This window comes from Grammomys surdaster, unplaced genomic scaffold (assembly GCF_004785775.1).
Source record: "Grammomys surdaster isolate TR1022 unplaced genomic scaffold, NIH_TR_1.0 126313, whole genome shotgun sequence".
NCBI classification, from domain to species: Eukaryota; Metazoa; Chordata; class Mammalia; order Rodentia; family Muridae; genus Grammomys; species Grammomys surdaster.
Genome location: NW_021621113.1, coordinates 196,957 through 212,490, shown reverse-complemented (window position 1 = coordinate 212,490; position 15,534 = coordinate 196,957). Strand labels below are relative to the sequence as shown.

At 41.4% G+C, this 15,534-nt stretch overlaps 1 protein-coding gene across 2 annotated transcripts in view; it reads left to right on the top strand.

Moving 5' to 3' along the window:
• The first annotated feature begins 3,324 nt into the window (after positions 1-3,324).
• The window catches only part of Zmym1 (zinc finger MYM-type containing 1), a 15,338-nt gene continuing 3,128 nt past the window's right edge, over positions 3,325-15,534 (top strand). Inside the window, exons 1-6 of one of the 2 annotated variants that reach the window (XM_028759994.1) lie at positions 3,325-3,474; positions 7,568-7,798; positions 10,892-11,066; positions 13,958-14,108; positions 14,543-14,671; positions 14,816-14,853. In XM_028759994.1, the coding sequence (XP_028615827.1) occupies positions 7,605-7,798; positions 10,892-11,066; positions 13,958-14,108; positions 14,543-14,671; positions 14,816-14,853 (687 nt within the window). In that variant the 5' untranslated portion in view covers positions 3,325-3,474; positions 7,568-7,604. Of the gene's footprint in view, positions 3,475-7,567; positions 7,799-10,891; positions 11,067-13,957; positions 14,109-14,542; positions 14,672-14,815; positions 14,854-15,534 lie in introns of those variants that run through there. The other variant, XM_028759995.1, reaches the window with a different exon arrangement.

Sequence of the window (15,534 nt, the reverse complement as noted above, 5' to 3'; positions counted from 1 at the left end):
GAAGGAAGGAAGGAAGGAAGGAAGGAAGGAAGGAAGGAAGGAAGGAAGAAACAAATAAAAAGGAGGAATAAAGTTTTTAAGAAAATGGATGAAACTGGAAAGTATTAAATCAATTGTGGAAACTCAGACTCAAAAAACAAAGACAACATAACCTCTCCTGTAAGTGGATCCTAGCTTCTAAGTTTTATATATGTGCATTTGTGTAGAAGTGAATATATGAAGAGCCCAGGATACTAGACAGAGGGGATAATTCTTTAAGGGAGTTTATGGGGGAGGTCTAGTAGAATACATGTGATACAGAAGTGTAAAATGTATATAGGTATATAAGTGGGAAGGTATATAGAGGAAAAGGTTGGTAGTCAGGAGATGGAGGGAGAAGGTGTTCTGGTTAGTTTTTTATTAGCTTGACACAGCTAGGGTTATCTGGATGGGAGGAGTCAATGGAGAAAATCCTTCCATCCAGACAGCCTTGGGGGCAGTCTTATAGGAGATTTTCTTGATTGATGTGGGTGGGCCCAACCGACAGAGCGTGGTGCCAACCACCCTACTAGCTGTGTGGTCCTGAGTTGCATCAGAAAGCTGACTGAGCACACCAGAGGGAGCAAGTCAGAAAGCAGTGGTTTTCCAGGGCTTCTAGGCACAAGGAGTCATAATTACAGCCAAACTCAACTAAAGTATATGTCACCTCTTCCAAGAAGATGGGTTCTAGAGATGAGGCTACATGTATTATCTTAAGGTCCTAGGGAAGGATCTGTGTGGTCTGAGTCAGACAGACAGCATCGTTTGGGCTTTTAGCCACCTCTGGTCCTTGTTGGGAGGACCGTGGGGGAGCCGCTGGCTATACAAATGGTACAAATGTCACCTAGACTGTTAGTCATCCACGGTCCTGCTTATGGAAGTTTGGTATGTCCTGGCCCCTCAGATCATGCAGACCAACAGGATATTAATCACCTCCATTCCCAGCCTTCTGGGTGGAAAACAGGTTATATAGCTTTTCCTCTAAAAAGACAATCCTACATGTTTAACATTCCTGGCTTTCCTTGAGCTATCTGGGAACACAAAGACCTTTGTACTCCTAACAGATATAACCTGAGCAAGTGGAAAGCTGACTCCAGAAGCCTTAAGTCACTAAACGAAAATCCCATTGCTTGGAGTGAGCTACCTCCCTATGAGTTGTTGGCCAAGGAGCTTTCTGAGATTCCCCCAACAGTATCAAACAGGTAATTGCCACTGCTAGTGGTTGCCTGCCAGAACAGAACAGTAAGACCCTGTTTCTTAAGAGGCTACATACATTCCTTGATTGTAAGAAAAAACAAAGAAAAAAATCAAGTTGAAATTGGACTGGGAGCTTCTTCCCTGTTGGCTTGGTCTCATGGTGCTGGAATGCACTATGCAGCTTTCAGAGGAGGAGTTTTCATCAACAGTCTTACAAGATGTAAATCCAATGTAAAACAATATCAACCAGCCAGGGAAGATGAGCCCACCATGATAGTATGTCTGTTATGGGGTTAGCCAACTGCTTCCTGATTGGATTTGGTCTCTACTCCACAGAAAAGAACTTACATCAGGTCCTGAAAATACCTTCAAAAGCTTGGGACTGGGGAGCTCATAAACCCTACAGAGAAAGCCACTTCTCTTATCTTGGGAAATGGAGAGGATGCTGTCGTGTGACAAAACTTTTCCCGGGGAGAGACAACACACACATCTCTTCACCTCAGATAGGGAACCCATGACAGATCAAAGTACTGATGCCACCAAAGTTTAACATGGTAAACCAGTAGCTTTGATTCAGATTATTTACAGGAATCTCCAGCATTAGAGAGAGAGGGAGAGAGAGAGGGAGAGGGGGGAGAGAGAGAGAGAGAGAGAGAGAGAGAGAGAGAGAGAGAGAGAGAGTAGGGTAGAGCAAGTGAAGGCTATGGTGGCACATACCTTTAATTCCAAGCATTCAGAAGGCAGAAATAGGCAGATCTCTGTGAGCTCTAGGCCTGTCTACACAGTGAGACTCTGTCTCAAAAGAAAGAAAGAGAGAAAGAAAGTGTAAGATAGACAGATAGAAGTTATAGTCAAAGACAAGATGAATAGATTCTTAAACGTTATGTATATTTTTCTTAACTATTATGACTTAAAAATAATCAGAATTGGGGGCTGGAGAGATGGCTCAGGGTTAAGAGCACTGACTGCTCTTCCAGAGGTCCTGAGTTCAAATCCCAGCAACCACTTGGTGGCTCACAACCATCTGTAATGAGATTTGATGCCCTCTTCTGGTGTGTCTGGAGACAGCTACAGTGTACTCATAAATAAAATAAATAAATCTTAAAAAAAAAAATCAAAATTGCCGGGCGGTGGTGGTGCACACCTTTAATCCCAGCACTTGGGAGGCAGAGGCAGGCAGATTTCTGAGTTTGAGGCCAGCCTGGTCTACAGAGTGAGTTCCAGGATAGCCAGAGCTCCAGAGAGAAACCCTGTCTCGAAAAAACTAGAAAAAAAAATCAAAATTATCTGCTCCTTCCTTAATTCTTTAGCTATAGCCCTCTGTCTCTACTTTTTCATTTTCTGAGACTGTATTTACAACCATGTTTTTAAAGTTGTAACTCAACATTTGAGTCACTAATGTTGCATTAGCCCTTAATTTCTATTCATGTATTTATTGTGTTTGTGTGCACATTTCAGAGGTGAAAGAACAATTTGCGGGTATCTGTTCTCTTCTTCCACTAAATGGATTCCAGTGACAGAACCCTGCTAGTCAGACTTTGCAGTGAACTCCTTAATGCTGTCATCTCGTTGCCCCGGCTCAACCCCCTAGATGTTGTTGTTGTTGTTGTTCTGCAGGGTTTGTAAAATAAGATCGGTCTTAAACTTTTAACCACACGCCTTCATCTTACAGGCCTGTGCCCTCCTCACTCCTGCTTTGCATTAGCCTTTAAGGACCCAAATACGCCCGTGTGACGACCTATTCCCTAAATAACTGAACTAGGAAGGCAGAGTCAGGAGAATCTCTCTGAGTTCGAGACCAGCCTGGTCTGCATAGTGAGTTCCCAGACAGTCAGGGGTACATAAGTGAGACCCTGTCAAAAAAAAAAAACAGGCAGCTAAAGGTGACATGAAGTGACATGAAGGATAGCCTAATAACCCCTCTGCCCCGCCCTGCTCGCCTCTCCTGCTTAGGCCACACCCCCACGCCTCAGGCGGACTGCGCTGCGCATGCTCAGCCGCAAGGGCCTCCGGGAGAGGGGCGGAGCAGGCGGGGTTGTTTGCACTGCAAAAGCCGAGTGGGCGCTTCCCGCTGCTGGGTTGGCGACAGGTTTTCCGTCCTCGTGGAGTCGCTCAGGCCCGCTTTTCCAGAGTGGGGCGGCGTTTCTCCCGTCCTGAGGAGGTTGACGCGACAGGTGGGAAGCCCACAGTGTCGGGAGAGTCGTGACCCCGGCCTCCGGGCTTCTTGGCGTCCTGGCCTCTGTGCGGTGACTGAGCTTGGTGCGTTTGGTCTCTTGCAGCTTCTTTCTGTAACTGTCTTCCCTTTACACCTGTGGCTCTCTTTCCATTAAGCAGTGTATTTTTCAGACTTAAACAAATTGGATGTGTTGGCGCTTGCCTTTAATCCCAGCACTCGAGAGTCAGGGGTTCTCTGAGTTCGAAGCCAGCCTGATCTATAACGTCAGTTCTAGGCCAGTCAGTGCTACTTAATGAGACCTGGTTTCAAAAAACAAAAACATTAGGCTGGAGAGAGATGGCAGCAAATAGTTTTATCTGTAGGGTTATGTGAGTGAAATTTGCAAGCTAGCGCCGGTGGTGGTTGCCCATTTCTTTAATCCTAGCAGGGAGGCAGAGGCAATTGGATCTCTTAGTCTACAGTGCTACTGTTATAGGACACCCAAGGCTAAACAGAAAAAAAGAAATCTCAAAAAAAAAAAAAAAGAAATTTTCAGCCGGGCAGTGGTGGTGCACGCCTTTAATCCCAGCACTTGGGAGGCAGAGGCAGGTGGATTTCTGAGTTCGAGGCCAGCCTGGTCTACAGAGTGAGTTCCAGGACAGCCAGGACTACACGGAGAAACCCTGTCTCGAAAAAAAAAGAAAGAAAGAAAGAAAGAAATTAATTTGCAGGCCAGAATTCAAAAAGAATTGGGGCAAACTTGTAATCACCCCAGTCAGTACACGGAATTTACCTATATTAACCTAGATATCAGAAATGGCCATTTTGTGTTACTATTACATATTAATGCTTTGGAGATGCCTAAATATTTAATACATAATATATAATACAGTCAAGTATTTCTCATAATTTTATTATTTTTGTTTTCAAAGTCTAAGAAATCTTCTAATCTAACATCCTGAGTGCTGAGATTATAGCCACGCAGCACGATACACTCAGTGATTGTATTACTTTTTCTCTTATTGGTATGTGCCAAGATTCTCTTTCCTGAGGAGATATGACACACATCTGTTCATCCCAGGTAAAGAGTCCACAGCAGACCAGAGTAGCTTGGTGAACCAGTGAGTTTTATTGGGCTTACAGGAATATGGGTGAGGGGTTACTTAAGGGAGCAGAAAAGACAGCAACAGAACCAAAGAGCAACCAGCATGGATGACAGCTCACAAACGCTGGGAACCTGGAGCACACTGCACAGCCTGCTGGCAGTTCAACAGGTTGGAGAGCAGCGTCCTTTCCTTGTGACTCAATTGGTCTAGTCTTTTTCAGGCCTGTAGGTCTGATCTCAGAGTTATATCAAACACAGTGCTCTACCATTGAACTATACCACAGTATCCTATATTTGATGAGTATTTCATAGAAAATAGTTATATTTGCATTTTCTATTCCTAGTGAAAAGAAGTAAAATTTGTTATTTCTGGAGCTGAGAATCGGTCAAACCCAAGGCCTCAATCCCCAAACCCTAAAATTTTTAATATTGACCTTGCTAAAGTTATAGATTCTTTAGGGTTTTCTGTATACATAATCACAAATTCTATGAATGATGACAAAAAAATTACATTAGTTTTTGTTTTGTTTGTTTTATGAGACAGGGTTTCTCTATGTAGTCCTGGCTGTCCTAGAACTAGCTCTGTAGACCAGGCTGGCCTCAAACTCAGAGATCTATCTGCCTCTGCCTCCCAAGTGCTGGGACTAAAGACGTGCACTACCACCGCCCAACAGTTCCTCCCCACTTATCTATTTTACTAAAATCTCTAATATGAAAAAGAAATGATAAAAGAGAAATTTTGTTTTTTTTTTTGTTTTAGGATCTCCCAAAGTAGTTCAGACTTACCTGGAACTCTGCAGTCAAGGCTGACCTTGAACTCACAGTGATGCTTCTGTCTCTGCCTCCCACAAACTGAGATTATACCCATGAGCCACCAAACCTAGAAAGAACTTATAAAATATCAACTAACTTTAATTCCTTGGTTTTGTTTTGTTTTTTTGTTTTTTTGTTTGTTTTTTTGAGACAGGATCTCACTTTGTAGTACTGGCAGGCCTAGCACTCAACAAGAGTTCTGCCTGCCTGTCTCCAAAGGAGATTAAAAATGTGGGCCACTATTGCCACCTAAAATACTAACTTTCTATTAAATTGTGATTCAGCCAAATTCCCTTGTAATGTTCTCCCCTTATCCATGAAGAATACCTTCCACAAGCCCAGTGGTTATCTGAAACCAGGCAGTACCAAACCATGTGTGTTTCATTTAAAGATGACCCTTTATGAATTGGCTCTAGTTTTGTGGAATCTGAATTGTCAGCATTTCCACTCCTGTGCTTTGAGTTCTAGGAGTTTAAATTTTATGTGTGTGGGTGTTTTGCCTGCCTGAATATCTGTATACCATGTGCTTGGTACCCAAGATGGCCTAAGTAGGGTGTTGGATCCTCTGGAACTGGAGTGAACCAACATGTAGGTGCTAGGAATTGAGTCCAGGGTCCTCTGGAAGAGCCTTCAGTACTCTAAACCACTAAGCCATCTCTCCAGCCCCTCTTTCAGATCATTTTTAAATTAAAAAAAAAAGTTACTTGAATAAAAACACCATAGTAATTAATCAGATAACTCATAGAACAATGAACAGATTGATACACAATTTAAAACTTAAGAGTTGCTTATCTCCAGCACTTGGGAGGCAGAGACATTTGGATCTCTGTGAGTTCCAGGACACCCAGAGCTTCAGGAAGAACCTTACTTCAAAAAGAAGGTAGGGGGACATTGTTACCTCCAGATTTTTCCAATTAATATTTTTGGACTATGATTCATTGCTGGTAACTCATACCATTTATACCAATAGTAAGAGATGGCTGTTTGTTTGTTTTTGGTCTGGTGATGGATAGTGTGTTGAAACTGGCTGTCATGTTGCTCACAGTTCCCTTGAACTCCTGATCCTCCGTCCTCTGGCTTCCAAGCTCTCCTATTTTTGGATTTTTTTTTTTTGAGATGTAAGGAGACTCTGGAGAAAAGATAAGGGCAAATGACGCCGGGCGGTGGTGGCGCACGCCTTTAATCCCAGCACTCGGGAGGCAGAGGCAGGCGGATTTCTGAGTTTGAGGCCAGCCTGGTCTACAGAATGAGTTCCAGGACAGCCAGGGCTACACAGAGAAACCCTGTCTCGAAGAAAAACAAAACAAAACAAAAAGAGAGAAAAGGGCAAGTGAGATGGCCCAGGGTCAAGGCTCTTGCCTCCAGATCTGATAACCTGTTTGATCTCCAGGCCCTACATGGTATAAGGAGAGAATGAAGCCCCGTAGGTTGTCTTGGTATGTGTGTTTCTACCACCGCCACACCGAAACAAATAAGTGCAATAATTTAAAAAAAAAAAAAAAAAAAAAACCCTATATTGAGAACCTGGAAAAATGGCTTGGTGAGTTTGCAATCAAGCCTCACTTCCCCACACATACCGTGTGTCATGAGTACAGTCACACACACACACACACTAATTAAATGTAATTGTTAGAACTTTTACTTAATTATAGTGTGTGTGTGCCTGTGTGAATTTCAGCGCACCACATGTATTCAAGAGCTGGAGGAGGCCAGAAGCTGGGGTTGGATCTCTTGAAACTGAAATTACAGGTGCTGGGAACTGAACCCAGGTCCTCCGTAAGAGCAACAAAGTGCCCTTAACCAGTGAGCCACCCTTCTAGTCCTAAATGTAAGTCTTAAAAAAAATTTTTTTTTTTAATTGGGAAGTAATTGAGTGAATGGGAAGAAGGCACACACAGGGCTCCTTAGCTTGGTGCTCAGTGCGGTTATTTAAAGGGTCCTGCAGGCTCACCCTTAATTTGCCATTTTCTGTTGAATTGGCCAGTTGCCGTGAGTACACTTTGTACATTATTTCAAATGTCTATTTTAAGAGCATTGTCAAACCCAACAACCCAAAATTCAGGAGAAAAGAAACTCCACATTTTCAGACATTGGTAATAGAATTAATCTTAACTTTTTTTTTTGATCAATCAAATAGCCGATTTAGTCTACTTTCTAAAATTTCCTTTGAATAGTGTGGGTTCAGTTTCGTATCCAGAAGTAGCCTCTAAAGTGAAAGGTGCATACATATTTTATGTAAATGAAAATTCTATTTTCTTCCTATTTCTCAAACTCCACAGTTGACGATCTTCTCTGCTCTCATCTGTCGTGAATAAAATGCTTCCTGCAGTTCCAGGCACAGCTGTTCGGCTTTCCTGCTCCAGTTGTAAAAGAGTTTTCCTGGAGGGACAGACAGCTTTTCAGAGGAAAGGGTCTGCTGAGCTTTTCTGCTCAAGACTATGCATCGATGGGTACCCTTCACCTGCTGTGTCCCCAGCTCCTCGCAAAAGGATGTGCTTAAATTGCTCAAGGTATGGAAGTCTAACCAAGGCCTTTTATTTTGCTGTATAGATCTTGGTCAGAGTCTTGGTTACCATTTTATATGTTTTCGTCTTCTCGGAAGATGAGAAACCATAGGTAAATGAAAAGCATTTGCTTCTGCTTTCAGTTGCTTTAAGATTACTCAGAAGTAGGTTTGGTTTTTGAAGGGTTTACATAAATGACATGGAAGGGTGGAGAAGCATTAAGAGTCTCTTTATTAGAGTTTGTTCTGTTAAATAAATGTGAGAATTGAGAGCACAGAATGTGGATAGGGTACGGGTTTTTTGGGTTTTGATTTTGGGTTGGTTTGTTTGGTTTTGGTTTTTTGAGGCAGGGATTCACTTGAGATGATTTTCTCATGTTTACTCCCAGTTCCCCTGGAGGCTTTTTTTGTTTTGAGACAGAGTCTCGCTATGTAGCCTTTGGCTTTCTAGGAGTTCACTGTGGAAAGCAGGCTGGACTTGAACTCAGAGGTCCTCCTGTCTCTGCCTTCCAAGTGCTGGGACTACAGGAGTGCCCACCACACTGGACTCCCTACACTTACAAATAGGCTCACAGACCCTTTGCTTCAATTCCTTATTTGGCTGGTGCTTCCAATGCTGTCTTTTGTTTCAGGTTCTATTTTCTGCAACTACCTAAGTTTTTTTCTATCTTTTTTTCTTTTGTTTTTTAAGTTTGTTTACTTTATTTTGTGTGTGTGTTTTCTCTACTTGTATGTCTGTATACCACATGTATACCCTGTGCCTGCAGAAGGCTTTTGATCCCTTGAAACTGACGGTTACAGGCAGTTGTGAGCCACTATGTGGTTGCTGGAAATTAAACACAGGTCCTCTGCAAGAGCTCTTGAGCACTGCCCCACCTTTCTGGCCCTCCCTTTGCTTTTTCCAATCCTATAGTACTATGCTATGTCCAGTTTTTCTTTTGGCTATAAGTTGTAGGGCATTCTCTTCAGTCTACTTTCTCTTTCTGCAGAGTCATAAACCTGGAAGGGACATTAGAGATCACCCAGTGCAGACCTTTTCTTTTGGTTTTGAGGAAACTGAGGCCCTGAGGAGATAAGGCACTGTGTTGCTATGGTTAGCATATACGCACTACATTTCTTCAGCCACAGCTTTGCTACATGTCACAGGCGTTGAAAAAGACTCAGGCAAGAAAGAATTTGCTGTGTAAGTTGTTCTTTTAAGGAGTAACAATCAGGTATGATAAGCAGAAATAGACAACTTTGGCTTCCTCTGGAATATACATACATACATACATACGTACATACATACATACATACATACATACGAAATTGTGGATTGGTTAAAAGGTGATAGTCATGCTTAGACTGGGAGAGGCCATCATTATTCATAATAATAACATGTTTTCATCGGGACTTTTTAGATCTATCTTCCTTTGCATGTATGGGTGTTTTGCCTGCATGTTTATATGTGTATCACATGCCTGCCTGATGCCTGAGGTAATCGGAATAAGACGTTCTATTCTCTGGAGCTGTAGTTACAGATGGTTGTAAGCTACCATATGGTTGCTGGGAACTGAACCCAGGTCCTCTGGAAGAGCAACAGTGCTCTGAACCACTGAGCCATCTCTGCAGCCCCTTTATTGAGACATTTAAAACATTTCACATTCCATAGCGTGTTTTGGTTTTCTCAGACAGGGTTTCTCTGTGTAGCCCTGTCTGTCCTGGGACTTGCTCTGCACACCAGGCTGGCCTCAAACTCACAGAGATCCTCCTGCCTCTGCCTTCTAAGTGCTGGGATTAAACGCATGCATCACTGCCTGGCTAACGTCTCAAAATTTAAGTCATTTTTTAAGGCTTCTTTTTTTAACAATGATTTAATATCTTTAACTAATACTTAGTTTTCTGTTTAATGAAGCAAAATGAAGGATAACTTTGAAGATGTCATTTAAAATATTACAAAGGGGAGACTTTTTATTGAAAAGTATTAAGATGCCGGGCGGTGGTGGCGCACACCTTTAATCCCAGCACTTGGGAGGCAGAGGCAGGCGGATTTCTGAGTTCGAGGCCAGCCTGGTCTACAGAGTGAGTTCCAGGACAGCTAGGACTATACAGAGAAACCTGTCTCGAAAAAAACCAAAAAAAAAAAAAGAAAAGAAAAGTATTAAGATATGTTTAAGAAGCATCATTTCTACACTTTAGTATTGGGGAAAAAAAAGAAGTTCTGAAGACAAATCATTCTGGTCCAAAATAGGCCTGAATATTCAGTAATGTTTAATGTATTTACAGGCCAGTTCATACTTGTGCTAAGTTATTTTTAGCTAACTGTAAGAGTCCTTCTAACATGGTTAGCTTTTTTTTTCTTTTCTTTTGAATTTTAAACTTCATTATATTTAAAAAAAAAAAAGAAAGAAAAAAAAGAAAAGAAAAAAAAAGAAAAAGTGTAGAGTGGTGCCATCCTTGGGCACATGCTCCTGTGTTGTCTAAGAAAGGTTAGGCAAGCTATGGACAGTTAGCCAGGAAGCAGATTTCTCTGTGGTCTCTACTTCAATTCCTGTCCTTCCTTCAGTGATGGATTATGATATGGGAGTTATAAGAGTAAATAAACCCTTTCCTGGTCCCAGTCAGTAGACCTGGTCCACAGCAGTAGAAACAAACTATGACAGTCACACAAATATTCAAGTTTATTCTGTTGTCTGCTTTTGTGTATAAGTGCATGCATTGCCCCTGGAGTCCAGAAGAGGCCACTGGATCCCCTGAAACAAGAATTACAGATAGTTGTGAGCTGCCTTGTGGGTGCTGGAGATGTCAAGGTTCAAATGAAAGTAACTTGAAAATGTTGTTTTATTGACAGCATCCTTAATTTCTGGAACTAAATTGCCTTATTTTGTTTTACAGTAAATGCATGGCAGAAGGATCCCAAGAGCTCCCTGCCCAACCAGCATAGCCCAAACAGTGACTCTTGCTTTCAATTCAGTGAGAAACTGGGTCAGGACAATACAGAGAGCAAGAGGGGAAGATACCCCACGCCCTGCTCTAGGCCCCTCATGTATACACACAGAAACTTTTAAGTTACTGTATGTATTTATTGTTCTATTAACAAGCATTCATTGTTTGTTTTTAGAGACATTTTAAATCTAAAGGATATGAAGAGTGTTCGATTGGAGGATAGTAGTTGTAACAAAAACTTTTGTAGCCAATCTTGTCTTACATCATATGAAGAAAAAAGAAAGCCATGTGTTACCGTATATACTGATAGCACTTCGCCTAAGTGCAGCATGTGTCAGAAGACATCTAATGTAAGTTTCAATTGTTTTTAACTTTTAGAAGAATTCTCGTCATTCTGCTTAAATGTCATTTGTTGCTGTTGTTTTAGTCTTTGGAGTAATGCCTACCTTTAACATTTTCATTCTGCTGACAAGTTTTGTTGTGAACTGGTGTAAGAACTGTGATCTATAATCTGTCCCACATACTTCAGGGGGAAGCAGTGTGCTCACTTGAGTAGTGCAAAGACTACTAATGCATAGAAGCAGAGGAGCGGGAGAGCTGCTCTCCCACCAGCTAGTCCGTGAGCGTGTTTGGTGTCATTGGGGAAATCTTTGCTTGATGGTTAATGAGCATGACAAAAACCTTTGGGTTCTCCTGAGAGCAGAGAAGCTAGCCTTGCTTTGTGGACTAAATGAGATGAACACAGTTATTGGTTTAATCCCTTTTTATGAATTAGGATTAATATTTATCTTGATTGTTACATGATGTTTAGTAATGTAGTAATACATAATCCTAGTATTTGAGAGACACAAACGGATCTCTGAGTTTGAGGCCAGTCTGGTCTACAGAATGAGTTCCAGAACAGCCAAAACTACACAGAGGAACCATATCTTGAAAAACAATAATATATAACTCATGTTGAATACATCAGAATATCAAGAAATCAAAATCTCCATCAACTCCTTTGGTAACCATGGTTGAGTGTGCCCTGATCCTTTTCCTGACTGGATGGCATTGTCTGTGAAGCTGGTGCCATCAGAGGTTCTTGAACTGTACAGCGAGCGCTGCCTGCAGAATGTGTCTGAGAGAGCTGGAAATACAGCTCAGTGGTAGAGCTTATTGCTTAGCATGAATGTTCAATCCCTATGTTCATCCGCTAGCATATGCAAAAGAAAAGGGTCCTTCTGAAAGCAGGAATTTCAGGAGCTTTTTGTGTTTTAGTAACAGGATGAGGAGCCAGGCGTGATGGCTCATGCCTGTAATTGTGGAAGTCTAGAGACAGAGCCAAGCAGATCTCAGTGAAGTCAGCCAGGTCTATAGAACCAAGCTCCAGACCAGCCAGGGTTACTTGTCTCAAAGGAAAAAAAAAGTCACATTAATAAAAGACTAAAATGAAAATTATCCTGTGCTTCCCTTCCTCCCCCTAAATTTTCAAGACAGAGTTTCTCTGTGTGGCCTTGGTTAGAAACTGGCTCTGTAGACCAGGCTATCTTGAAACTCAAGAAATCTGCCTGCCTCTGCCTTCCTATTGCTGAGATTAAAAGTATATACCACCATGCCTGCCATGTTCTTTCTTTTTTTAAAGATTAATTTATTTAGGAGCTGGAGAGATGGCTCAGCACTTAAGATCAAGAGGATCCAGTTCAATTCCTAGTGCCCATATTATGCTCATAACTACCTATAACCCTAAGTCTAGGGATCTGGTGCCCTTTTCTAGACACTGCAGGAACTACATGCACATGGTGTGTACGTACATACATTCAGGCAAAACACTCATGCACATAAAAACATAAAAAAACCTGACAACCTGAGTACAGTCCTCAGGACCCACATGGTGAAAGGAAAGAGTGAGCTGACTCTGAAGTTGTCTTCTGACTTTCACTTGCATGTAATGATATTTTAAGTTTCCCCACATACATAGAAATAGGTAAATAGAACTTTTTTGAGGGTTTGTTTCCATTTATTTGCATGGGTGTGTGCTTACACATCTGTGCAGGTGCCCATGGATGCAAAAAGGGTGTCATATTCTTGGGACAGGAATCACAGGGAATTGTCCGTAACACGGGTACTCAGAAACTACCTGGGTCCTCAGAAAGAGCAGGAAGTGCTCTCAACTGCTGAACCATCTTTCTAGCCCATTTCCTGGCCCTTCTATCAATATTCTGGTCTCCACAGAAAAGAAACGCTGTGTATTTTTTAGTTTTGTTTGTACTGTATACCAAAAAGCAGTTCTGTTCCACCGTTGCTTTCAATGATGTAGAAAGATGAGATGGTAAAACTCCTCAGTCTACAGCCTTCCCCTTTGTCCTGTTCTTACTGAACTTACTGTGTTCTGCTTCCTATTTGTATGCTGCTTTCTCACTGTAGGAATGTGGGTGTTTTTCAGTGGGGGGGGGGGGTAATCTTTTAAGACAAGGTCTCTCCGTGTAGCCTTGGCTGTCCTGGAACTCACTATGTAGACTAGGCTGGCCTCTGAACTCACAGAGCTCCACATGCCTCTGCCTCCTGAGCTGGAATTAAAGGCATGCGCCACCACACCCAGCTATGCTTGTGATTCTTTATCAGGAAGTTAGCCTAGAACAGTGGTTCTCAACTTGTGGGTCTTGACCCCTTTGGAGGTCACATCAGATACCCTACATATCAGACATTTACATTAAGATTCATAACAGAACAAAATTCCAGTTATGAAGTAGCAGTGAAATAATTTTATGGTTGGGAGTTCCTCCACAACATGAGGAATTGTATTAATGAGTCACAGCGTTAGGAAGGTTGAGAACCTCTGGCCTAGAGGGACAGGTACTGCCTCAGTGTCTTAGAGTAGATATTAAGTACCCTTTTCTTTCTCGTTAGCCCTGGTGCAAGGGCTCATGTTCAAGGAAAAAAACTATAATTCAGTTTGTGTTCTTACTTAGTAGGCTTTACTCGCCTGGGATAATAAACTTCTTTGGTGGCCTCTCTTTTACTTGTATATACGTTATTACTATTACTATAGCTGTTAAATGATAGAATAGTTTTCAGATAAGCTTATCAAATTGCCTCATTTGGTTTTTGTAGGCTATACTCTCTTCTAGTTTTTAAGGAAGTGTAAAGAATTGTTGTTTCTAATATTTCAGCTAATAGCAGCTACAGTAGTATGCTTAGTGTTTTTAGTATTGCAAATGATGTATCAGAAATATGAATATTATTTTTAATCTTTAAACAGAAACCACCCAGAATACTTAGATCTTTTCCTTGCAAATCACTGAAACTATCAGATGAGATGATTGTGATTACTAATGACTTGGGGAACATAGAGGTTTTCTGCTCTGTTTGTTTTTCTTCATACAACAGTGCTGTGATGGAATCTTCTTCAGGTAATCCCTAACAGCCTCAGGTTGTGCTATGTACTGGAATATAGCTACACTTTGCTTTTAATGTATAGCTTTGATTAACTTCCATATTAAAGTAACTTAAAATTCCAAATGAGTGCTGGAGAGATGTCTTGGCAATTAAGAATGCTTGCTGCTCAGTCATGAAGACCCAAGTTCAGACCCTACCACCCATGAAACAATACTCACCTCACAAATACAATTATCTTTATCCAAAAAAACCTCCAGACAGACTGGTAATGTAGCTCAGTTGTCAGACAACTTGCCCAGTGTGCCTGAGGCCCTGGGCTCAATGCCCACCAGGTGTGATGGTGGCAGGCAGTCTCCCGCTGAATTATATAACCCTCAGCACAAACCACTTACTGTTAGACAGTATTTTCTGCTTGATTGTAACAACGATTTTTGTTTATTTTTGTCAGTTAATGTTTCCATGGTGCACAGTGCTTCAAAAGAGAATCTCTGTCCAAAGAAATATCCAGTCATAAGCAATATAATGTCACTAGTAAACAATCGTGTTGACCTGGTCGTGAACACTGATCTCTTACAAGGTAAACAGACATTTGACATAAATAGTGTTTTGTCATATTGTTGAGTCTGTCTGTCTGTCTGTTTCCTGATATGAAATAAGCTGTGAGCTTATGGTACTGTTAAAGTATAAAATCTTGAATATGTGCTTTAATTTGTTTCAACAGGTACACTTTCTTCTGTACCTACAAATGTCATTGTGAACGTAAGTTTTATCCTGATTTTTTTTAATCTTAAGCAGATTTTGTGTGTATGTGTATTTTCATACATAGATATGTTTTTATACACATATATGTGCTATAAAGTATTCTGGCTGGAAAGATAGCTCAGCAGTTAACAACACTAGCTGCTCTTTCAGAGGACCTGGGTTCAGTCCCCAGCCACCCATGTGACAGCCCACAACTGTCTGTAATTCCAGTTTCAAGGGATCAAAGAAGCTGTTGGCCCCTGCGGGCAGTGGGCACACGAGTAGTACACAGATACACATGCAGGCAAAACACCTGTATATAATAAAAAAAACTTCAAAGTTTTAGAGTATTGTTACATTTTTATCTACGGATCTTTTTGTTTGATTGATTGTTTTTAAGACAATATTCCACTATGTAACTCTGGCTGGCTTTGAACTCACAGAGATCTGCATGCCGCTGTCTCCAGAGTGCTGGGATTAAAGGTGTGTGCCAGATGCCCAACTTTCTTTTGAGTGAATAGTTCTAGTCATCTGAGTAATAGAAATTATTTTTCTGCTGTTATATATCTTCAGCTCCTTTAAACATTTAATGCTGAATTTAGATGGCAAATAATTATGTTAATGCTGCTTACAGAGACTCCTACACCATAACTTACTCACTGTGCTGTGTTACTCACTGTGCTGTGTTACTCACTGTGC